Raw genomic sequence first — 24,380 nt, 5'->3', positions numbered from 1 at the left:
AGGTGAAATGACGGATGTATGTTCCTTACTGTTAAGTATGTCGCTTACCGACACAGTAAGGCCCTAATGAATATTAACCATTGTTGTTTGATTCTCTGCACTCTCTGGATCAACCTGCTTAAGCACCGCAGGGCAGGTGGGGTTTGGAGTACCGTAGAGGTGCAGGCTGGAGCCAGGGGAGAGCAGTGGCCCAGACATCCCAAGCAGCTCTGCGGGCCTGGTCTTGCGGCAGCTCGTGCAGCATGAGGGTGCACCCCCCACAGTCCAGAAGAGGGGCGACCCTAAGGAAGCGTCCCAGGAAACCTCAGCAGCAGCTTTTCCCCCTCCCCTACCTGCAGAAGGTGGCCAGCACGTGGTTTTATCTCACTCATGGATACAAAAGCACAGCCCGTAGAGGTGCATCCTGAGTCCCAGCACACTTGGGAACCCACCTCACCCATGAAAGACCCCAGCCATCTGACCTCCCAAAAGAGTTGTCGTCATGGAATGTGGCTCTTCTTTCTGACCATGGCGAAGGGCTGGCTTCCCCACAAAGTGGGCTCGAAACTAAATAGCTGGCTTCCGCTGAGAGCCTCCGCGTGGCTGGGTGCTGGTAGCGCTCACTTCCTCCGAGCTCTATTTTTACTTGCTATTTTGAGCTCTTCCAGCACCTTAAGCCAACAAGAATACACTTATTGATAGCAACTCACACTTATTTTGAGTGTTCATTATACACGGAACACAGTGCATCATCATATGGACTTTTCACCAGAATCCTGTGAAATGGGAACTATGATCATCTCCTCTCTTACACGAGGACACTGAGGCTCCGAGAGGCACGATAACATGACCAGTGAGCAGTGGAGCTGGCCCCTGATCCCCGGGCTGCTGGCAACACAGAACGCCAGGCAGACGGGGCAGCTCACGCCCTGAGTCCGGGGACACTGACCCGGGCCGTGAAGAGGAAGTTGGCAAGTCAGTAGATTCGGACTGAAAGCTGTCATCGGCGCCCACATAACGCCTGGCCAGCCAGCCCATCCCAGCTGTTGGAAGCGGGCGAGGGAGGGAGAGAGGGGCCAGCCCCCTCAGGGTTAGCTCCGACCCTGCCAAGTGTCCTTTCTTCATTCCAGAATGTTGCCTGCCCCGGACTCCACCCTCCACATGGTTCTGCTCAGAGCCCACCTGAACTGCACTGCCTGACATCTCTCCCACGGCCCCTCTCTCCAGTCCTGCGGCATGGCCTGCAAGGATCCTTCCACGATCCAATGGATGCGGGCACACTCTTGCTGGCAAGGGCTCCCTGCTGGCTGCATGTGAAAGCAGTGGCCGCCAGGCTCCTCCAGGGGTCCGTTAGCAGGAGGCTTCTGGCAGCAAGCAGTGTGGAGCCAACGACCATCATGTGGGTGACCTCGTTTCCAAGAGATTTCTTCATGAGCCCCTCTGGCAGCAGTGACAAGTGTGAGTTCAGGATGAAGGAGCTGCCTGTGGGATGCAGGGCCTACAACCTGGGCTTCTCCCTGTCACCAAAGGCAAAGACAGGCCTGTCGCCTCCTGCCTGCCTTTTCCCACAGTTCCGCCAAGATTCCACCGCCAGATACCCAGAATGTTCATGGGTCCGAGCATTCATTTGGAGATGGACAGTGCAACAAGTTATATTTCTAAAAGCCTCTTCTGTAAGTCTTTCAGACGTTTCGGTGGCCACAGGCCCTCCGAACAGCAAACTGCAGAACCAGCTCTAACAGCAAAGCTGCCCCTTCTGTCCCGCCCTTGGGACCACACACTGTCAGAGCTGGAAGGAGCTCTTTCATGCTTTGGGGAAGTACAAGCCTTCTGCTTAAATATCTCTAGCCACAGGCAGCTCACCCCCTCACAGAACAGCTGTAATCGCAGAGCTGAGCAGTTTGAATGTCTTCTAGGGCCAGACTTCAGATCCCTGTTACATCTTCCTCAGAGGCTGGTCTTCAAGAGTCAGGTCTCGGGGCACCTGGGCGTCTGACTCTTGATTTCGGCTCAGGTCATGACCTCAGGGTCATGGAGACCTGCTTGGAATTCTTTCTCCCTCTGCCCCACGCCCCCAGAAAAGAAAAGTCAGGTCTCAGCCCACACTTCCTCCTTAGTCTTTTCTTCTAAGCTAAAGGATCTAAATGCAGTCATTTGTCTGATGTCGTGGTCTGTGACTCACCACCCCTATTTCATGACTCTAGTCTGTTCCTCTTAAATGGAGTATCCAGATGTCAGCTGGCCAGGGGAAAAGAAAAGAGTACTGTGGCCCCTCTTAGGTATTTATTCATGCTTTCCTTCATTCAACAAATATTTCCTGAGCACCTACCTCGGGCCCGGCACATGCCAGACCCTGGAGTCAAGCCACAAGCTGAGAGACAGAGGTCCCACCTGGTGGGTCTTATAGTCCTGGGGCAAAGACAGACCTGAACGGGAGGAGGAGGTCACAGGGAACTGCGGAAGCTGGTAGCAGGGAAGCCTACTTCTACCTAGTGTGGAGTGGGGAAGGCTCCCCACAGAGGTGCTCTGTAGGCTACGATGCAAAGGAGTGGGCATCCGGTAGTTGAGGAGGGTGGCATGAAAGGGCAGGGAGCGTTACAGGGAGGGGGACTGGCTGGTCTGAAGGGCACGAGGAAGGAGGAAGCATTGGGAAGATTATTAATGGTCAGTGTGACTGGAACACGGTGGGGGAGGCTGCCTGTGGCCTCCAGTGCATCTAGAGGGATGAGGGGAGGCAGGGAGTGGATCACGTGGACTCATAAGTCAGAGTAAGAATGGTGGATCCTGGTCTAAGGTCAATGGGAAGCCCGTGAAGGGCTTTAAACAGAGTTGTAAAGTGGTCAAAATCGCATTTAAAAAAGAAAGTTTTTGTGACCACAGTGTGGATAGTCAACTAGGAGGCGGCAAGAGTCGTTGCAGGAAGCTGGGCAGGAGGGCATCCAGCGGCGCACAAGAAAGACGCGGGGGTGGGCATCGGAGGTGGCCGTGGACGTGGAGAGAAGTTGGCAGGCTCAAGAGGCATGTTGGGGGGATGGCTAGGACCTGGTGACTGATTGCCGTGGGGCGGGCAAAGGAGGCCGTTTCCAGGAAGCCCGCAAGACTCAAGGTCTCGGGCTGGGCAGAATAGGGGGTGGTGCTGCTGTTCCTGAGAGCTGAGACCCAGTTGGCTGTTTTGGCAGACAGTCTCACTGCCCGCGGCCGAGAAAACCCCTCCATCCTTTGCACACATGCTGCTGGGATCCTTAGAAAGAGAAAGAGAGCCCCTGCCATGGTCTGCTTCCCCCAACCACCCTGCTGATCCCTCCCGACCAGTGTCAGTTCCAGCCCCCCGAAGAGCCGCCCTGCTGCCACGGAGCCTGCCACACTTATGTGGTGGCCCTCCCGCCCTCTGACGGCTGCCCCCTGCCCCAGATGCCCATCTTAAAAGAGGCTGCTAACGTTCACAGTATGGAATGGCCCTGACAGAGGCTGCAGGCCAGTCCTGAAGCTGGAAGGGCGGGCCCTGTTTGCTGCTTCTAGTCCTCTCTGTGGCTGAGGGAGGAAGATGCTTATGGCAATTGGCTTCAAAGCCCTGGTGTGGCAGGGCCTGTCTCAGGAGCATGCTGATCAGCAAGAATTACAACTTCTGGAATTAGACAGTGGTGATGATTGCACAACTTTGTGAATATACTGAAAAACACTGTACACTTTTAAAGGGGAATTTTACGGTATTTGAACTGTATTGCAATATAAATGAAGAAATAAAGAAAGAAATAGTACATGGAGGTAATTGCTATAAACAGGAGCACTGGGTCCAGGTTGATGATAAAGAAGAGAAGCCAAGTAACATCTTCAAAGGCTTTGGCTCCCCTTCGTGGTTTCCTGCTTGGGGACATTCTCAGCTCAGTGCTCTTCCCTAGTAATTAACTTCAGGCCATTCGGGTTCTGAGCTGTCCTGGGAGTAGGGCAGGAAGGAAAAGTCACTGGCTTCCCTCCACAGGGACCTTTTCTTCTCTGCTTGCGCCTGGGTTGGAAAAGCTTTGAGGTGGCTCTACCCCCCTGAGTGCTCTGGGAGAGCTCACTCTTCCTCTGAAGTTTGGGTGTCTTTGCTAACCGCAGTCTGCCCTACCTGCCTTCTCTCTGCCCTCTGTCGCCTCTCCCTCCCCATCGAGATATCAGAATCTGGGCTTTGTGCCCTCTCTCTTACTTTTTGTCTGCCCCGGTTCTCCTGGGTTAGGAGAAGAGGGGGCAACTACCTGGCCTATGGCTCTGCATTTGGTCCCTGGAGCCACTGATGGAGTGACCAGGGCGCCCCCGTGTGGCCATCAGCCTTCTGGCCTTGGATTTTTTTCCAGCTGGAATTTCAATGTTCAACTCTGGTAGTTGGGGCCCAACAAAAAAATCTGCCCTCCTGCAGATTTTTTTCTTCCCCAAGAGATACATTAGAAATATTAAGACCTGGGCCGCCTGGGTGGCTCAGTCGTTAAGCGTCTGCCTTCGGCTCAGGTCATGATGCCAGGGTCCTGGGATTGAGCCCCGCATTGGGCTCCCCACTCCGTGGGAAGCCTGCTTCTCCCTCTCCCACTCTCCCTGCTTGTGTTCCCTCTCTCTCTGTGTCTCTCTCTGTGAAATAAATAAATAAAATCTTTTAAAAAAAAGAAATATTAAGACCTTAAAATATAGGTGAAAAGAAAGAAAATAAATTAGCCACATAGATTAAGAAATAAAATGTTAGTGTTTATATTCTCTATCTTTATTATTATTATTTTTTTTTTTTTGGCATTTTAACACTTCTCTATCTTTATTTTAGAAGAGGCAGTGTGAGGGGCACCTGGGTGGCTCAGTCGGTTAAGCGTCTGCCTTCAGCTCAGGTCATGATTCCAGGGACCTGGGATGGAGCCGTGTGTCCAGCTCCCTGCTCACTGGGGAGTCTGCTTCTCCCTCTCCCTCTGCCCCCCCCCTCTTGTGCACTCTCTCTTTCACTCTCTCAAATAAATAAAAATCTTTTTTTTAAAATAATTAAAAAATAAATAAAAGATGCAGTGTGCCCTAATGGAAAGTACCATGGCCTGTGGAGTAAACTCCCCAGCTATGTGGTCTCGGCAAGCCGACTCCTCTGAGACTTAGTCCCTTCACATGTACAATGTACATAACTGCAAGACCTACCTCATAGGAATGTTGAGGAATAAAAGTCACCATAGTTAAATACCTTGCACAGTGCTTGCCATGAAGTAGGTACTCGGTATACATTACCCGTTTCTCTCGTCATTACAACTAAAGACTACATGGAGGAGCGCTTTCTCTCTTCGGGGAGCTCTGAAAGCAGGGCCAGCTGCCTCGCACAACTGCGGGGGACCCCCGACATTCTACTCTAACGCCGCCCCCACTCAGAGGTGTGCAGTGCTGGCTCTCTCTGGACACGAGAGAGCAAAATAAAATAATTTTGCAAAACAGGAAAGATAAAGCCAGGAGGGCCAGTTAGAAACAGATGGGGGGTGCCGCTCCCCTTGGTAGATAAATTTGGCGCCCGGCCTGGCACCTGCATAGAGCCCAGCAAGTGCTAATTTCCTTCCCTTCCTGTGCCCTCTTGTACGAGGCCCTGAGCAGAGTATGAACATGGCCTTGGTCTGATCATTTGGTCGTCAGATGGTTTTCTTCCTATGAGGTGGGAGGGCCTGGGGAGGAACCCCCAGCGGGTGGGGCGGAGGGAGAGGGAGACAGCAAGGAGGGGCATGGCCGCTGCAGGGTCGCAAGATGGGGTGTGTCCCTGACCCCCTCGAGTGCAGGGTCCCCAGTAGCTCTGTACCGTCTTCCCTTGTCTGCCATCTGTGTCCCAGGACGGAGGTGCCTGTAGTTGTTTGGGCCCTTGGTAGCTTATTAAATCTCAGTGCCACTTGCCAAGACCTCTTTAAGCTTCCTGGCTGTTCTTTTTGCCTTTTCTGCTCAGCTGTATTTATTCTGAACTAAATGGTCCTCACCGCAGGATGAAAGGATTTACTGCTTAAGTATAAGAGAAGAAATCTTGGCTGCATTACAGTTGCACCCCCTCCTTGCTGTCTGCACCCCACCCCCACCCCCAATGCTCCATCCACTAGCTGGTGCCACAGAGACTGAACTGGGAGCCTGTCCTTGGTCGTGTGGTTGGCGCAGTTTGGTGGCAGAGTCCCACTGATGGAGAAGTGAGGTGACTGGGAGGATCCCTCTCCCGAATGTCTTGCTGTCCCAAGAAAGACCGGAGCCCCAGAAACAGCTCACTCACATGCTCCCCATCCCCACCGCCCCACACACACACACATCCTCTCACGTTTTCGCCCTCTTTCTCCCTCAGGATTGTGCTCATGGATGACGCCATGGACTGCTTGATGTCTTTTTCAGATTTCCTTTTTGCCTTCCAGATCCAGTTTTACTACTCAGGTGAGAGCCTTCCAGGGCCCCATGTGGGCTCCTGTCAGGGCCGTGTCTGCCTGTCCCACCCCAGTGTCCTTTCCATCTGTTGCCTGGCACACACACTTCTCCCCCGGCCCCCCGCCTTCGGTGGGGTGCCTCACCATGGGTCACGGACAGGACGTCTCATTCCCACTAGTGGTCACAAGGCTCGGTCCGCACAGCCAACTCCCTCCGCTTCCATCTAAGTGATAGCGACAGTAACTAGACCCGTGCACGCTGCTGGAGCACACGGCACACCCGCCGTGTGCCGGGCATGGCACTGACTTCAATGCTTACGACAGCCCTAGGAGTTAGGTCCTCTCGGAGACCCACTGAGACGTGAGGAGCTGAAGTCACACAGCTGGTGAGTGGCGGAGCCCAGACGGAACAGAGGGCTCGCTCCAAAGCCAGGCTCCAGGCCCCTCGGCACTGTTCCTACTGTCGGGGGGCTGTCCCGTGGCCCCGGCTCATGCGTGCGAGCACACAGCCTTTCATAAGCAGACACCAGCCTGTGCTGCTCCCCATACACACCGGCTGTGTCTTTTAAATCCCTTCTGGAATCAGGTGTAACAGGAATAGACGAATAAACACAAATGCACACCAGCTCACGCAGTGCACGCAGCAACATCGCATGAATGCTGGGGTCCGAAATTGCTATGTCCATAAACACACTTGTTTAAAATGGGCTCTTCCAGTAAACAGAAGGCTGTCCTTGGAGCCTGGACGTGGCCTCCCTGCCAACTGGTGGTCCCAGCCAGCCTTGGCCTCTCTCAGGCGCCACATTCTGTTTTCTTGATGGTGGCCCAAGGGCCTGGTCTGGCAGGGGCTGGAGCCTGGGCTCTTGTCACTTGGTCTTAGCAGCCGCAGGCGGCTCTTTCCCATTTCTCTGAAGCTCCTGGGCCCTGGACAAGGCAGCCGCATCTGGGAGAAGCTTCTGCTCCCACCTTTCAAATGTGCAATAAGTTAGCAACTTGAGGCTTTCTCTTCCACGCTGGCCTTGCACCGCGCTTTCTTGAGGCAGAGAGGCGAGTGGCCTCACAAGTGAGGTGGGGCGAGATGGGGCTTGCCAGCATGAGTGGGCACACGTTCACGCTCTAAAAAATACGTCCAGCACTTAACGTGTGCCCAGCACTGTGCGGCTGCTAGGGTAGGAAGGGGGACAAGGCACGATCCCCGCCTTTGTTCAAGGATCTCCCACTCCAGCAAGAAGACAGAGCAAATACCCCCAAAACAAAGGGGTTCAGGGTGCTTGGAAAGTATGGAATCGGGCATCTGCCTGGGCTAGGAGCTGCTGCCCCGAGGAGGGGACGCTGCAGCGGAATGACACAGTGGTGTCCCCGCTCCCGAGGTCAGGGGCTCCTGGGCTGGTGGGGTGCTGAGCTCGCAGAGGAGGGACCCCGCGTGCCGTCCTTTGCCTGAGCTGTGTCCCTCCCCCATGGCGTGACGCAGAGTTCCTGGAGAGTGTGGCTGCCATCTATCAGGACCTGCTGGCAGGCAAGAACCCCAACACGGTGATTGTGCCGACGTCATCGAGCGGGCAGCACCGCCAGCGGCCTCCCCTGGGCGAGGCTAGCGTGCTGGAGGGAGTGGAGGCCTCACTGTTCTCCCAATGCCTGGAGAACCTGTGCGACCGGCACAAATACAGGTGAGAGCCAGCGCCCCGGGGCCAGGATGGACGCTCTGATTGGGCCACGGCCTCGGGGGGCCCTCCATGGTCCCACGCTTGCCAGGCTGCTGACGGAAGCGCTTCCCGGGGGGCCCCCCCGGGGAGGATGCTTGCATGTGGTGAGACCCGCTGGAGATGACCGGCCTGGCCCCCTTCTCCTCGCCAGGAGATAGAATGGCCTTGGCTTCTTGGAGAGAAGGGGCAAACATTCACTGTACAAAGAATTCACTCGGCAGAAAGGGAGGGCGAAGCCGTCCTATGTGGCACAAGATCGCCTTAGAGACCGAGCGGCCCATTTGGGTCCCCTCCCAGAAGAGGCTGCTCGCCCTTCCCTTCCTCCCACTCCCCGAGGGAGAGCGCCAGTTAGGGAACATACCAGCCCCTTCCGGCCCCAGTCAAGGCCTTGCTCCCCCTCCCCCAGAGGCTCAGGGCACCCCCCCCCGGGGGGCAGGCAGGGTCCCTCAGCCCTGGCTTTGGGCCCCCCTCCTCAGCCTGAAGCGCTGGATGAAAAGATGGCTCTCAGACTTGCTGGTCTTTGAGGCTGGCTCTGTATTCTCCCTTCCAGCTGTCCACCCCCAGCGCTTGTCAAAGAGGTACTAAGCAACGTCCAGAGACTGACCTTCTATGGATTCCTTGTGGCTCTTTCAAAGCATCATGGGATCAACCAAGCCCTAGGTAAGCCAGGGCTAGCCATGGCTAGGCTGTCCTGCTCCTCCTGCACGACGCCACGTCGGAGCCCGTTGCTGTTGGCAGACGTGGCCCCTTGGGGGAGGGGCATCCCCACCTGCACCTTGACTTCTCAGGGTCAGACTTGGAGGCCTAGGGAGCCAGAACGTGCACAAGGAAGACGGTGCCCTCGTAGGCCTCTCACACTCGGATGGGAAGGGACAGCCTTCCCCACCCAAGGCCCTGCCCCAACATGAAGCCGCCACTGGTGGCAGGGGTGTGCCCAGCCCCTCCTCACCGAATCCCCAGCTCTGCTTTGGGGAGTGGCCTGCAGGCTGGGCAGACACAGGGCTAGTTACTCAGTGGCTTTGGAGATTATATATCAAAGAGACCTGAATCCCATTTGTAAGCAGGGCAAAGGTGTGTCTGAGGTGGCCTTTTTTCCCAGCTGGGAAAAAAAAGAAAAGAAAAGAAAACTGATTAATCTGAAAAGGAGCAAAAAATGGGGGGAGAGGCCTGCACTGGCCCAATTTTTCCTGTCTGGTCGTTTCTTCCTACTGGTTGGCCTTCTCCACCCACCCCGCTCTTCTCCCTCTCCCACCTGCTGCTCTCCCAAGGGAAGAGCCACCCGGCCACCGTCCAGCAGAGCTGGAGGGGTTGTTATTTGTCTCTGTCTTCCAGATGTGTCCAGGTGTGCTTGAGGCTCTAGGTTCCTGAGTCCCAAAGAACACACAGACTTCCCCTTCCTTTTGCCAGTTGAGAGAAAGGGGTCAGGGAAGGAAATCTAATATTCTTTAAATGCCAACCATAGTAGGCCAAGTTGCTTTAGATCTTTCAAAATATAAAGCCTGCTGGGGATGCACACAGGAGCGCAAGCCCCAGCAGGACTGACTGAGGTCCACTGAGGCACGATGCTGCCTAGCAGCCTCCTTATTCTGAATTGATGCTCTGGGGTGTGCACAGGTCTAGGGACCGCTTCAACTAAGTGATGCCAGTCGCCAAGGTCTCTGGCTGGACCAGAGTAGAAAGGCAAATAGGAGTCAGAAGTCAGGAGTAAGGGGGCAGCAGGTGGGGACTTGCTTAGGTTTCCTTTCACACCGGGGTAACTCACCGCCCTCCCTTCCTTTCCACCAATCAGCCCACAGAAGGAAAAGGAAAAGCTAACTAGCATGGGATCAGAGCCTGGACAACGTCAGGCCCTCACTTTTTCTAGGGCCTTTAAAAAGGGCAATCACTCCGTCAACCACTTTTACCAAGCACTGCTGGGTCGAGCAGGAGATGGAGAGAAGCATCCGCCCTCACCCGCGTCTCCAGTGTATGAAATAGAGATCTGGAGCTACTCGGGGCGCAGCCAGTTGTGGAGAGGGGTGTCCTGTTCCCTTAGTTCTCAAGGCACTCACACACACACGCTCATGAACACAAAACGAGAGGGCTCGTGGGACATAGCTTGAAAACCACTAAGAGCAAAAGGGGCCAGGGGGCATTATCTGAAAAAGCTTTGGAAAAGTAGGGACTTGAACTAGAGTCAGATAGGTAAGTTTAAGATTGAGGCTTTCTAGAGACCAGCATTGCTAGCTGCCAGATCTACATTCTGACCACCAGTGAGCTTTTTCCCTCAACGATCTGCTGGTGAGAAGCCTTCTGTCTGCAGACTTCAGCTCCACCTTCCCTCCACTGTTCACAGCTCCGGGGAGAATCAAGACCGTCTCCGCTCACCTTTCCCCAGTAGCCAAGCATCACTCCCTTCGGTTTGTAGCTGAGAGCAGCTCAGAGATGAGGCAGCTCCTGGCCCGGCGGCTCCGGGCCCTCGGAAGGCACCCAGCCTGCTCTTCTCGCCCCTCAGAGAGTCTCTGAGGAGCCGAGGCAGCATTTTTGACCATACTGTCTCCAAAGTGGGCTCCCTCTGATTTGGGGGGCATAAAACTGGGTAATTTCTGACTTGGGGATTAGCTGGACATACTCTGTCTCTCGCTCCCACGACCTGGGGGTCTCAAGGAAGGAACTGAACCCCCCGCACCAGCCCGCAACCCACTACCCAGTCTTGGAAGGGGATCATCCTGTGTGTGCAGTGACCTTGAGTGTGAGGACGTCTCATAGCTGTGGTTCCTACCCAAGCTGCAGAGGGGAGGCATGCGTTCACCAAGTTAATCTAGCAGTAGCCACAACTTCCTGCCCCCGTAACAGTCCTCTTAAAACTTAAGAGCCCCTCCCCATGAACAAGGCATGGGAATAAAAGGTACAGCATGGGGGTCATCAGTGACATTGTAATAATGTTGCATGGTGACAGATGGTAGCCACCCTTGTGGTGAGCACGGCATAACGTACAGAGATGGAGAACCACCTTGTACCCCTGAAACTAATATAACATTGCGTGTCCACTGTACTCAAATTTAAAAAAAAAATTTTCTTCAGAAAGAAAGAGCTCTTCTCAAATCTCTTAGATGAGCCCTCCCAGGGTCAGCTGAGCAGGTAGACATGAAGGTGAGGGGCATGGAGGCATCTGCTGGGAATGTGGCTGGCTGGAGCCTGCCTAGAAGACGCTCAGATTAAGTTTGTGCCCCCCAATTATCTTGTAGGAGCTTTGCCTGACAAAGGGGACCTGATGCACGACCCAGCCATGGATGAGGAGCTGGAACGGCTGTAAGTGTCAGGTGGGAAGATGCTGCCCCCTTGTGGGGAAGGCCATACGTCCCTTGGACATGGCAGTGCCCTACTGTGGGTCACACAGCGATTCTCCGCAACAGCCCCGTCAGTCAGGGCGGGGTTTGGGCTCCAGCAGAGGCTTGAGGTAGCCTCTCTTTGAGTCCTCGGGGAATACAGCCCATGGTTTCATCCAAATGCAAGAGTGAACGTGGAGGTCCTGGTCTCTAGACAGGAGGCACCTAGCTACCCTCTGGGCTTCTTCCCTCCTTCAGGCTGGCCCAGGTCCCAGGCCTGGTCAACTCGGCCCCTGCCAACCCAGAGGCCGGCTGCCTGCCTTCCCGGACCCCTCCCCGGGTTGGCTCTCCCTGGAGACCCCTCCATCACGCCCGCAAGGTGGACGCAGAGAGCGATGGTTCCACTGAAGAGACGGACGAGTCCGAGACTTGAGGAGTCTGAAGGGTGCTGTCCACAACGCCCGTGTATCCAGCTCCCACCCAGCCCGTGGGACTCGCACCCAACCGCCTCCCCCACTCCTGTGCCATGCTGCCCTCTGCTGGTGAGAAGCCTGAATGACAGCCCAAGCCCAAAGACCAGCCAGAGGGGTTCCGGTGTCATCAGCCAAGTCCAGCAGTGACCCTGAAAAGTAACAGCCTACTCTCCTTGGCCCTGTCAGCCTCTGCACTTTAGTCAGGACCCGAGCTGACAGCGGACTGAGCGGAGGCCATCAGGAAGGTGACTTTCGCTGATAGTCCCCACCACATAAGGGTGATCTCCTCACAGCAACTCTAGGAAGGGGCTACCATGAATAACCGTGCAGGGCCTTGCTTGCATGGCCAAGGGTGACGCCTGTGGTTCAGGTACAGGGTGGACATAAACACGCTGGCCTTCTGCTGGAGGAAGAGCCACAAGCATGAGAGGATGAAGGGTAGGCAAGAAGATTAAGTCCACTTTCAAAAACTGCTCCGTGTCCCCTCTGTGTCTAACAGTTCAATATGTTAAATGAATAAAGTCCCTTGTATCTGGTAAGTGGTCAATCTAGAGCCACCAGACTGAGGAGGGGCTGAAGGGAAGGGGCGAGTGTGCGTTTGTGGTGCCGAGTCCCAGCTTCTCTGGCAGGGCTGGGAGGTGGGGGCCGGGGGACCACTGAAGCCTGGAGACCAGCCTCAGATTACCGAGCGAAGACGGACCCTCCTGCACAGAACAGCAAACAGCCTTTCAAATGGGCTCATGGCTGGAATGGGCCTTCAGAAAACAAGCTCAGAGGATTCAAGGCCAGGTTCCCATAACTCTAAAGAGCCTGGTCCCAAAGGGTTAGCACTGCAGAATCTTTTCTAGCCAGAGTTTCATTAAATGTTTGCTAAGCACCTGCTCAGGGTTGGGGCAATGGGGATGCAGCTGCGAATGACAGGCCTGAGGAAGACAAGCTTCCAGCCAAGACTGGAGGAAGGTAAGGACAGGTAGTCTTCAACTTCCTTGAATTGGCCAGGGGTCACCCAGAAAGTAAAAGCCACCCAGGGAACCCAAGCAGAACAGGCTGCCTCCTAAGGTGGGGGTCACCACACTGGGCACACACATTTTCCTGGGCTTCTCTCTGCCTAGGACAGCCCCCACACCCACCCCACCCCCAGATAGTTTCAGGAACTGGCTCCCAAAGCCCTGCAGAGCCAGGCCGGGACTGGAAGGTCCAGTCCTACCGAAGATCCAAGCCCTGTGAACTCTCCAGGCCCACCACCATCTCCAGCCTCTGGCTGATCGACAGCAGCGTGGAGATCCTGGTGGGCATCCAAATCACCTGGGGAGCTGGTTTACAACACAAGTAACCAAGTTCTGGCTTGGGGTGGGGGCACAGAAATCTGGATCATGAACACTCCAGATGATTCCAGAGCTGGAAGGCCCACACCCGCGCTTTAGGTATCAATGGCTTAGAGCCCCATGGCCCCTTTGCCGTCCTTTCTAATCATCCATCTCCCAGACCAGTGATTTACCCCCGTACCCTGAGGACCTCTAAGGTGGCAGATACATTCCAGGAGCCCCTAGTGGGGGAAAAGGTTACTAAGCTAGGGAGTTCTACACACACACATACATCCTTTTTTCCTGGATTTAAAAGGGTTCCATTAAGGCCGTAGATTTCATTTGTCTTTAAACTCCCCTGAGAAACACGCCCCAGTCAAGCCTCCTGCTGGGATGAGGTGTGGGGCTGCTAGGCTTGCTCACTGGAGGAGTTAAAGGGCCAACTAACACCAGCTCTTTCCTCCGCGTGCAACAGGGTGGTGAGGTCGAGGCTGCACCGGACCTCGTGGCAGCACAGGGCCGAGGAGCCAAGGGCCTTTGGCTTTCAGAGAAGAGACAAGCTGGAGGCCCGGGAGAGCGTGCCCTCAGCTTCGGCACCATCGCCCTGCCCGTATCGGTGGGAGCCCAGAGAGTGAGGCCAGGGGCCTGCACTGGGCAGGGAGGCAGGATCCAGAAAGGACAGTACTTCACTCAGACCAACACGGCCCACTGCCCTGTCAAGGCTTTATTTGACACCACTGTTTCAATACAAACAGTCCAGAAAGAAAGTCAAATCCCTTTGGGGGAGGGGGCGAGGGAAGAATGGTCTGTGTTGCTTGGGAGCCCAACCCCCAGCCCCCCGCGGGCACGGTGGGCCCAGACTGGCGGCACAGCAGGGGGCGATGGCACCGAGGACACAGTGCACCGCCCAGCGGCCAGGGGGCAAGGCCTGCAGCTCTGTCACGCCTCACGTTCTCACTGAGGGTTGGGGGGGTGCTGTCTAGGCCCCCCCCAAGACCAGGATGATACAGAAGAAGAAAGTTGAGCCCCAAGAGCCTGTTTCTGTCCCTCATGTCCTCTGCTTCCTTGGCCAGCATTACGCTCACAGCATCCAGAGCGGGGCACAGGGCAGGTGAGACCCACCATGGCCACCAAGCAAGGGAAGAAGGGACAGAGGGCCCATGCTCCACAATGGATGGCATGGGAGGACTCCGAGACACTGAGAAGTACCCGTCAAGGGATCACTGTAAAAGGGGGGGGGGGACGGTGAGACAGGAGAAGATCACTCGGGCCTCCAGTCTGATCCCAAATGAAACCTTTAGGTACCAGGGAAAGTCTCTAGCCCTTAGTAAGGCCCAGACGAAGGTCCTTCCCCTCCCCTGCCGTCTCCCGGCACGCAGAAGAGGCCACTGGAGCCGCAACTGCAGCGAGTCCAGAGCCTCCCTCCCCCTGGGGGCTGGTCCACAGCAGAACTCTTTCTAGTCGTGCCCACGGGTTCCAGAGGACGGGGGCCAAACCCCAGACAACCCGGAAGGATCCTAGAGCTGGCAAAAAAGCCTTATACGTCTCACTTTCCCTCCTCAGGGAAGGGCTGGACCCAGCAGAAGCCCGCCTGAGGGAACTCCTCCCCCTCTCCCCCTGCTCCCAGGGTGGCCGGACCGGCGGGGGGCAGCATGGGGGGCAGGATCGGAGGACAGTGTCGAGCACACACGCCAGGGGTGTGAGGGGAGGAGAATAAAGGGCTCAGTCTACAGACAGAGGTCAAGGCTGGGACCGCCCGTCCCCCTCACCCAAGATCCTCAAAGGCCACCCCACTCACACACAACACATAAAAAGTAACAATTCCTCCCCAGCTTCCGCAAGGCAAGCGCCCCTGGCCTTGGAATCATGGGGGTTTTGCTGCTGTTGCCACCAGACGCTTGAGCCGTAGCGCCTGGATCAGTAGGAACCATAGCGATCCTGGACATGGGGGAAGGACAGACAAAGTCAAAGTCTCCCACCTGCAGCAGCATCCCCCACCACACCCCTGCAGGACTAGGGTACTCCGGGGACTCGGGTTCCAATCTCACTACGGCAGAGACAGTTTTCGATTTTATTGCAACTCAGGAAAGGGGCTGTGGCCAGATCCCAAGGGGGAAGCCCTGCCTGATCTTGAAGTTGGGGAGGAAGGAGAAAGAAAGGGAAGATGACAAGGCTGGAGAAATCAGTGCAGACAGAGCACTGTCCCAGGGAGCGGCCCTGCCCCGGTGCCCAGCTCAAAGGAGAGAAGCTGCCCCTCCAGAAAAAAAAAAAAAGCTCTCTTTCGGGCTCAGGAGCCAGCCAGCAGCAGTGTCTGGAAGTGAAGGCCATCCTCCAAGGACTACTTTCTACTGCTTTACCCGCCTGCCCCAGGCCAAACAACCCCAGGCTCACCTGCAAAGAATTCATCACACCATTGGCCAGCACCGCCATCTTCCCAGCCACAGACTTGACACCCTGCTTAAACTGGGCAATGTCAGCTGTGGGGAGCACGTTGCCCAGCGATACGCTACCTGTAAAAGCAAGGGAAAGGCGGGCTCAGAGCCCTGCGGGCAGCCCTCCTCAGCCCACAGCGTCTTCCAGCCCTGCTCACAGGCCGGGCCCGGTGTGCACCTTACCCCTGAGGCCCCACCTGCTCCATGAGCTCCATCCACGTCCCCAAAGAGGTCGGAAGAGCTGATGGCGTTACTACCCGAGAGCTGCTGGAGTCGAGACCGGGCTTCATGCTGCAGTGAAGAAACACGAAGGCCTGGGGATCTCTTCACCAAACTCAAAAACTCCTTATTGGCCGAGACACCCTGGTGCTAACGCCCAAAGCAGCGGCAAGGAGGAAACTCCACTCCACCTGCGGCCTCCAGGCTCAGGACGGACAACTCTACTTACCTCAGCATCCACCTCCCGCCCAAAGAACATGTCTGATGAGATGGCTTTGGCTCCTGCAAATTTCTGGCGTGCTTCACTGGACTCGAGGCCTGAGCTCCGGCTTTCCACCTCTCTTCTGTTTGTGACTCTGAGGGGGTGGATGTGGATACCTCTGATCCTTCCCATTCCTATCTGAGCCTAGTAGTACTAGTCCCATTACTAATGGAGGCTGAAAACAGCGCCAGTGGCCTCCTGGGGCTGCTCACTATGGCCCCATCTGGCTGTGGTCCTGGCACTCATGGACCCTCTCCCCTGGACAAGGCCCCGCTCTTCTCCACACCGAAGCCTGGGCACAAGAGAGCTAACGGTGCCCCCGCCAGGCCACATGGACATACAGTTTAGAGGGGACTGGTCTTCCGCCCCAAACCTCCAGAGCTTCATCAAAGTCTAGGACATCAGAACATCACTACCGCCGGTCTCCTCCGAGTGACAACTGGCCTAACACTAGGTGACCATATGCCTGAGTTTATGCCGACTCTCCCGGCATTTCACCCTCAAAAGCATCCCAGTGTGGATGTAAAAGTGTCCGGTCACGCCTACCTCCCGCCAACACGTGCAAACCCTGGCCTTAGGTGCTTTTTAAGTTTCGCCACATTTAATCCTCCCAGGGACCCCGTGAAGTCAATACTTATGTCCCCATTTTACAAATGATTTGCAGATCATTTGTCAGTTAAGTCTTGCCCAGATTAACATAAAATAAGCTTAAAAAAAAAAAAAGCAAATAACAAATAACGTGGTGACCAGAGACACACAACCCCCGGGTGGTCAGGACTGAAGCATAAAATCAGGCCCCTCTTGCCAGAGAAACAGACCTTGAACAAAAGAAGCTGCTAAGCCTTCTGTGATGATAAAGCACAGCTCAAACCGAAGTCTAATTCCCGCACTACCTGACAGCCACCAGCCACATGTGGCTAAATTTATTAATATTAAATTAAAAACCCAGTTCCTCAGCTGCACCGGCCACAGGTAAAGAGCTCAGGAGGAACATACTTAGCGGCCACCACAACCCGGACAGAGCAGATACACAGAATGTTCCCATCACAGGAAAATCCTGCTGGACTGTGCTGCCCTAGCCCACTCCACCTTTCTGAAATAGGCCGGATGCTTGAGATGGTCACTTCTGGCTCCTTCTCCTCCATCCGGTCCATACCCCAGGCGGCATCCGTATCCCAGCGGGAACTGAAACTTTCCCCCAAGGAGAAGGGGTTGTCCTTGTACCTGGTGAGACAGTAGAGTGACTTAGAAAAGCTTGATGAGGAACATGGTGGCCAAGCCTGCTCCCCAACAGCCTTACTTTGGGGGTCCAGAGGCGAAAGTACCAACATCATCAAACAAGTCAAGCTGCGAGCGGGAGGATTTTGCGCTCACGGGGGTTTCCTGCTCGATCACCTGCATCTCAGACAGCGCCGAGTGAGAGACGGAGCTGTGGAGACAAGCAGAGCCACGCGAGAGCAGCGGTGAGCAGTGGTGTCGAGAGAAGACACCCCGCTGCCGGCAGGACCCTGGCTTCTCTCACTGGGACCACCCACAGCCTTCTCCCCGGGCCCGCACCCTAGGCTGGGCCAGACCTAGCAGGGAGTGCTCGGAGCCCCGCGGAGTTGGAATGCATCCTCAACTGTCCACACATCAGCTCTGTCTTCTCAAAGCAGGGCTTCCCTGGCAAAGGACTGCTCGTTGGCCTCTTATTTTAATAATGCCGTGCACCAGACGGTAGTGCTCTCAGTCCTTAAAAACAACTCAGCAGACTTGCTGCACCGTGAGCCATATCCTTTGCCAAGATGGACACGTTCACATGGAAAAGATGCAAAATGCCCCAGAACCCGGAAAAGCAGTCTAATGGTATCAAAGGAGGAATTCTAGACTTCTGCTCTCTCCTAAAAACTGGAACACTGGACAGCAATCCTGGCTACAGGGGACTCGTGAGCTCCGCCGGGGGCCTGATTTACTAAGTACGGCAGTCCTGTGCAGGAGGTATTACTAGGTCTTTTTACAGGTGCAAAAATGGACTCCAAGCAACTCAACAACTGCCTAAAGTCCACAGATCTCTTAATTGGCCCAACTAGATTTTGAACATAGAACTACTGATTCCAAATTCAGTATTTTTTGCCTTTATCCTCTACTTCTCTGAAAGAAGGTAAGGCTGGCTATTTCTGCTTAATCTTTTCAAACCATGTGTCAGCCGAATTTAAGTAACTCCATTTCCGTCCGTGTGCTACTTGTGTAACCCACAGCTAATCAGGGAAACATCACATTTTAATCCCAGGAAGGACTTTAGGTCTTCTCCTTTTCCCTGTTTCAGTCACAGGAATTACTGGGTTAAAGGGTCTGAACAATTTTTAGCTGGTTTGTTCTTTTTTGCAGTGCAATAGAATCTTTAACTTAAACCCACCCTACCCTATTTAAAACCCTATTGTAAAATAGTCTTTAGAGTTCTGCCAGCTAAAAGCTGTAGCTATTTTGTAATGAGTTTAAGTGAAATTAATCCTTAAGATGCCTCTGTGGAGCATGACACAGGAGGAAAGCGAGTTCTCAGGAGTTAGTACCACCTGCCCAACTCTGCCTCTTCTCACTGGGAAACCAGACAGAGGCCCCGGGACCTGGTGCTGTCCAATATTCTGGTTTTTAAGAGATATCAAAAAGTCTAGTGTTACTGAAATCTCTAGATGCAAGCTCTTAGTGGAGAGCAAACAACATGCATAAGAGAACTAGTTTGCAGTCCTTGTTTTGTTTTTAAGAAAACGACAGCAACATAAGCCCAGTGGTCCTGAAACGGCAGGATATTGTCAATGCCAAAGGGCATGTGTCTAGGGGCATTTCTGGGTGTTAGCGCGCCTGGCAGCAATGGCGTTTAGTGGTCAAGGATTAGGGATGCTGAGAGCCTTGTAATTCTCAGGGAGGTCTTAAGCAACACCTACCCTTTTAGGTATGTCAAAAAAGCACCCAGTCCTATGTTTCTTTCATTTAACAAACACAGTGAGCACAGACCTACTCTGTGACAAGCACTATACTAGGCACTTTAAGACAATTAACAAAGCCATCTATCTGTTCAGCCTTGGGGGAAGACTGAGCCTGGAAACCCAAACTCCTGGGAAGAATTTGCAGTGGCTCCCAGGAGAACAGTGGCATTTCCCCGCCACACCCCAGAGCTGAGCCTCACCTGCGGGACACCAAGCCCATGCCCAACCTCTCAGCCTGTTCTCGCTTCTTCCCTTCCAGATTCTGTAGCTTTTTTTCCTCCTTCTTACGGTCAATCTGGAGCTCCTGGTAGGCCAGGCGCATAGAGGCAACCCTTGAAGGAATAAACGTGTCAGAGGCCAGCTCCCGTCCTACCTGCCCACCCAACCCCACGTGAGCCAGGGCCCCTGGGGCCAACACTCACATGGACTCCTCGGCCTGCTTCTTGGCATCAGCCACCTGCTGCTCACGGAGCTTCTCTGCCACCTGGGCCTGCCGCTCCATCTCACTGAAGCTCTGGCTGCTCACCTTCTGGGCCCCCAGGCCTTTCTTGGCACCCAGCTGGGAGGAGAATGATGGGATGGGGGCCTTGCCAACAACCACAATGTCTTGTGTTCCCCATCCCCTCCAGCATGGGTCCTCTAGCCACACCCCCAAAGGGAGCATTCCTTCTTAATGTTTAGGGTAAAAAACAGGGAGCCCAGCCAGCATGGGCAAGAGGCAGAAGAGTGGCTCTGCTGGAGCCAGGCACGAGGTGGCCCACACCAGGCCAGCAGAGGCCTCAGGGCCTGCAAACAGCAGGTAATGCTGACCAGGACCGGTCTGTGCCAGGCCCTCGAGGCGCACATCGCGCTGACTCTTCCCAGGAGCCCCTTAAAGACAGACATCTTGACAGCCCTTTCACAGACAGGGTTCAGAAAAGTATTTCTGCCAAAGTCACACAGCCAGTAAGTGGCAGGGTCAAGGGGTGCATCCAGGCTGTCTGACACCGGCTCCTAACCACCACCATACTGCCTCTCTCGCCTACCCCTTTCTTAGCTGCTGCTGGCTTCTTCTTGCCAATGAGGGAGGTTCTCGGTTCTGTGTGAGAAAGAAGACGGGGCAGGAGTGAAGACAAAGGGGGGTCAGAGGTGGCGGCTCAGTCCGTATCATGCAGCTTCTTGGCAAGAGCTTCCACAAAGAACAGCTTCAGGCAGAGGAAGGCAAGGCTGCCACCCACCAGTCCCAACCGATGGCATAGGCAGAGTCCAAGCCAAAGACAGACAGACAAGGTTAGGCGAGGGTCCTGACTCCCAGCAGACTGAGACAAGAACCTGGACCCAAAGCACCAGAGACTGTCACAGTCCCTGAACCAACACGAAGACTACTAGGCAAGGGGCAGGTGTTAAATACCAGCCTCAGCTCCTACAGCAGGGAGCTGCCATGCAAGGGGCTGGGCTCCCCAAGCAGCTTCTGGTTACCTCTCGCAGGAAGGGCCCCTTTAGGTGACAGACGCATGGACTCTAAAGAGAAAGACGTGGCTAACAAGGGGCCCACCCCAGAGCCTCCATATAACTCCCAAGCCCAGGGGCCTCTAGAGAGCCTCACTTTAGACCAAGCCATACCAGCCTTTGCATGGGCTCAGTTTTAGTCATTCTGCTAGCCTCCCACCCCAGCCCCCAAGGGTCAACAGAGCCACCGAGGTCAGCCAACAAACTGTTCTAACGCTGAATCAAGACTAAAGAACACTAAAGAAAGTAAAAAAAAAAAAAAAAAAAAAGAACTGAAAGGCCACAGGCTGGGAAAGGACAGTGTTGCCTCCAGCTGTGAGAGCCGCACCCCCACCCCAGGAAATGGACCAGACAGGCCAGTCTTGCCCCAGACTCCAGGGTTAGGTGTCCAGTCTCATACTGGCCTCCCCACACTTTGGCTAGACCCAGCTCCACATTCAGAGGCAGACTCCAGGCCTTGTCCACCAGCTACCAGGTTTATCAATTCAAAGGGCCTGGTTCTAAAGTCCTTGCAGCTGATGCTGCAGCCACAAACCCAATCCCAGTCCCCACTCCAGAGACATCAGATGCGCAATCTCATGACCTCAGTCCACATGACCAGGCAAGAGCAGACCTAAAAAGAACGCTGGAGGCCCACCCTCTCCCAGTCACCCCGTATCTGCCAGGTGGCATACTGACCCAGACAGGCTTTGGGTGAGGTGCCAAGCAGGTCCATGCTGGGGCCGTGCTCCGGCTCTGTGGATGCGATGGTGGGGGTTAGGTATAAGGCACAAAGCTTGCAGTGACCTCCCCTTAAGGGAAGTGATAGGGTAAGAATAGGGAGAACTGGCTTTCTTCAGCTTGCTGAGGGCACTGAAAGATAAAACGAATGCCCACCACTTCCTCCAAGAGATTGAAATGAGTCCTAGCCCACTGAGAAATATAGGAACCCCCCCCCGACACACACACACTCCGATCCCCTTGGCCAGGTGTCCCCTTCCTAGCCCCAAGTCCTCTGCCAATACCAGGGCACCTGATTGAAATCGGGACTGAACTCACGTGCCAGGCTACTGATCTCTGTAGAAGGGGCTAGCTGCTGGGTCTCTGCCGGGTTGGGGGCTGGTTCTTTCCAGGCAGGGGGCTGAAAAAGAAGCCAGATCACAGAAGCTTGGATGAGCCACTCCTCCTGGCAAGGAGCGCCAGGAAACTACAGGTACCTTGTAGGTATGAGGCCCTCCTCCAAGCCCAGGAGAAAAGAAGACCGGACACAAATGAGTAAAAGTATAGCTGCTACTGACGATGGAAGAACAAAACAGGAACTTCGCAGCCACCCCCACCCTCCACTACTTACTCACAAGTCAGAGCTCGTTCCCCTCATTTCACAACTAAACTACTGGGCACTTACCACCTGCCAAGCACAAGTCTAAAGCCTTTTCACATATAAATACACTTAGCGATCATGACAAACCCTACGAGGCAGATACAGCTCTTTCAGAGACGCAGGTTTTAACAGGTTACGTGACTTAGCCACCGTCCCAGAAATGCCAAGGAGAGGAGAGGAGCAGGAATTCAGACTAAGAGTCTGACTTCAGCACCCAGTGTCAGTAGACAGGAAACCTTCCGCCAGGGGTGGGTTGCTGGGGAGGAAATCCTTTCCTTGTCCCCAGTCACAGTACCTTCCTTACGGGGAAAGGGTCCAGGAAAGGTCGTGTGGAGCTCCAGACACCTCCTGAGCTCTCTAGAAGTTTCTCCTCCTCCCTCCTATCCCACTTTGCAGGGGTCCATTCCCCAGGAGGGCCACACGGCACACCTACGCACAGGAGGAGGAAACATCCGGGCCTACCCAGCAGTGAGCCGCAGACATTCCCTGGCTGAGGTCTCATCCCAAGGTGAATGGACTCCGTGCCACGTGATCACAGAAGGCCTTGGCCTGGTAAGTAAGCCACCTGCCAGCAACAATCATGTGAAACATTCCTTGTGGGTACTCACTTGAGTGTGTTCCGTGAAGAAATCAGAGTCCTTCTTCTCTGGGGAGTGACTGGGAGCACTACTCATATTGTCTATCCAAAGCTAGAAGGAAGAAGACACCCTTGAAACACAGGGCTCTGAATATTCCCACTCACCCCACTCCCCTCGCCCCGGGGAACAGCCACTTACATCAGTGCCATGCCTAGCCAGGGCTGCACTCCCCAGCTGCCGGATCTTTTCCCGGTACATCTGGGCAGCTCGGCTATTGTATTTGGTGTTGGCATCACTGGCTGTACATCCATGTTGGCGGAAGAAAGCTGTCTGGAGAGCAAGGAAGAGAGGAGAGCATGCTACAGGTGATTCCCCAGAGCCAAAGAGGCACCCCCTTGTAACAACCGGTTATTATTTATACATGATGAATACACCCTACTGACATCAGCAGTTTTTCACAGAGGTAAAGATCCCCAGAAATGCCTGCAAAAAAAAAGGCCTCCCATCCTCTGAGATGACTGACTGAACCTCAGCCCTCACTCAACCCTGCCTGAAGACAGCACGCCATCCCCACGGTGCCCATCCTTCATCCAGGCTCACGAGATCTGGATGACTGTGGCAGCCCCAACTCCTTTAGCCTTTCCCCAAGAACACCTGTCCAGTTTAGTTTGAATCTGAAGTGCATTTGAGAAAAAACAATTTCCAAGTTTAGAGAATAGCATACACTGTTACTATAGACCAGAAAATCCTCTGAAAAGAGATAATGACAGGGCCTCCTAGGAAGACATTGTAAAGTTAGTACCCAAGCAGAAGAAGAATGGGGGTGGGGAGGATGGTAAGAAGGAGCTTTACCGCATTGGCATTTCCGCCGACCTGCATACACCTCAGCTGGAACCAGTTCCAATTGGAATCCAACTCTGTGGACCTGTGTGCAAGGGCTGCATGTCACCCACCAGCAGATACCAGGAGACGCTTCCCTGGCAGACCCACACCTGTCATTTGGCCTCGGGCTGCAGTAGGCGCCCAGGAAACATTAATCAGCCACCACCCTATTTCCTCCACTCTACCTGGTCCGTGAAAGGTTTGCTCTTCAATTATCTAGTCAAAAGAGTACTAATTATTGTCCAGATCCGAAAGAAGGTCGAATTCTCAAGCACTCAAGCTTGGATTTGGCTTTCCCCTTAAGGACAGTCATAGTCTCACTCCAGACATACTCGACCAACAGATCAGCAATAAGGTCAATGCAGCTAACTTTTCCCTGAAACTAAAACTCGGAGTGTCAAGTTTAACCAACAGGAAAGAAGGAAATTTTAACCTACACGCGGACACAAACCGCCTATGTGGCAAGGGGCCCACACAGGCGGCTCCCTCCCGTGGGCGGCCACCGGACCCCTCCCTGGCCAAGCGGTCCAACCGAGGCAGCCACTCTCCCTTGCTGAGCCCCCAGCCCCAGCCGGCCGGATAGAAGCACAGCAGCCGCAAGACGACCCCACCTGATGAAGCTGAGATGGACGCCTAGGGAGCGGTGCACCCCAGAACAGTCAATGCACAAGAAAACACCATACGTGATGCTGGCCCAACTCGGATTCTTGGCGCCACAGTCGAAGCAGGCCTGGGTGGAGGAGGCGATGAGCCAATGGTCAGGGGCCCCCGAGTCGAGGCCGGGCACAGACACGCCAGGGAAACAGCCCACGTCCGCCCCTCTCCCTCCCTCAGGCCCCAGGGGAGACGGGAGAATCCCTCTCCGCCAGCGCCGGACCCCGCGCGCCTCCGGCTCGCGCACCTTGTTGGTCGGAATCCCGCGAAGCCGCTTGAAAAGAGTCTGGATTTCGGTCTTGCTTGGTTCCGCCGCCATTTTCTCTCCTTCCCAGACACCAGCGCGACCGACGGGTCCCGTCGCGGGCCAATCCGCGGCCGGGAAGGCGGGG

General features: G+C 54.8%; 2 protein-coding genes across 4 annotated transcripts in view; one reads left to right on the top strand and one right to left on the bottom strand.

Annotated features, from left to right (window-relative positions):
* Positions 1–11,806, top strand: part of CSTPP1 (centriolar satellite-associated tubulin polyglutamylase complex regulator 1) — a 187,082-nt gene extending 175,276 nt beyond the window's left edge. The window contains exons 5-9 of the mRNA XM_028111075.2: positions 6,287–6,372; positions 7,834–8,029; positions 8,616–8,725; positions 11,293–11,356; positions 11,632–11,806. Of these exons, the coding sequence (XP_027966876.1) occupies positions 6,287–6,372; positions 7,834–8,029; positions 8,616–8,725; positions 11,293–11,356; positions 11,632–11,806 (631 nt within the window). The remainder of the gene's footprint in view (positions 1–6,286; positions 6,373–7,833; positions 8,030–8,615; positions 8,726–11,292; positions 11,357–11,631) is intronic.
* A 2,043-nt stretch (positions 11,807–13,849) lies between these two features.
* Positions 13,850–24,352, bottom strand: ARFGAP2 (ARF GTPase activating protein 2). Of its 3 annotated transcripts, XM_028111214.2 has the most exons (16): positions 24,236–24,351; positions 23,946–24,064; positions 23,305–23,377; positions 22,651–22,782; positions 22,483–22,563; positions 21,553–21,634; positions 21,193–21,249; positions 20,052–20,104; positions 19,449–19,585; positions 19,227–19,358; positions 17,364–17,492; positions 17,153–17,287; positions 16,031–16,157; positions 15,780–15,873; positions 15,542–15,660; positions 13,850–15,088 (listed from the first exon to the last, which is right to left on the bottom strand). In XM_028111214.2, the coding sequence occupies exons 1-16, from the start codon at positions 24,305–24,307 to the stop codon at positions 15,068–15,070; spliced, it is 1,563 nt and encodes a 520-aa protein (XP_027967015.1). In that variant the 5' UTR covers positions 24,308–24,351; the 3' UTR covers positions 13,850–15,067. The 3 variants fall into 3 exon arrangements, with proteins under 3 accessions (XP_027967015.1, XP_087873569.1, XP_027967016.1); XM_088017443.1 differs by lacking the exon at positions 21,193–21,249; XM_028111215.2 differs by lacking the exons at positions 23,305–23,377; positions 23,946–24,064 and having other exon boundaries at positions 24,236–24,352.
* Between the last annotated feature and the right edge of the window lie 28 nt (positions 24,353–24,380).

This window comes from Eumetopias jubatus, unplaced genomic scaffold (assembly GCF_037043125.1).
Source record: "Eumetopias jubatus isolate StellerSeaLion01/CBP00866 unplaced genomic scaffold, mEumJub1_p1.0 scaffold_13, whole genome shotgun sequence".
Lineage (NCBI taxonomy): Eukaryota > Metazoa > Chordata > Mammalia > Carnivora > Otariidae > Eumetopias > Eumetopias jubatus.
The sequence above is the reverse complement of the archived record's forward strand: the minus strand, read 5'-3'. Positions and strand labels throughout refer to the sequence as shown.

Bases quoted from the DNA above. Each gene is read 5' to 3' on its own strand.
- ARFGAP2 (XM_028111214.2), bottom strand. From the start codon at position 24,307: ATGGCGGCGGAACCAAGCAAGACCGAAATCCAGACTCTTTTCAAGCGG. The intron at 21,635-22,482 runs GTGAGTACCCAC...CTTCTTTTTCAG, and splicing joins TCTTCACGGAACACACTCAA to CCCCCTGCCTGGAAAGAACC. The intron at 16,158-17,152 runs GTGGAGTGGGCT...CCACCCCCTCAG, and splicing joins ATCCGGCCTATTTCAGAAAG to AGTCACAAACAGAAGAGAGG.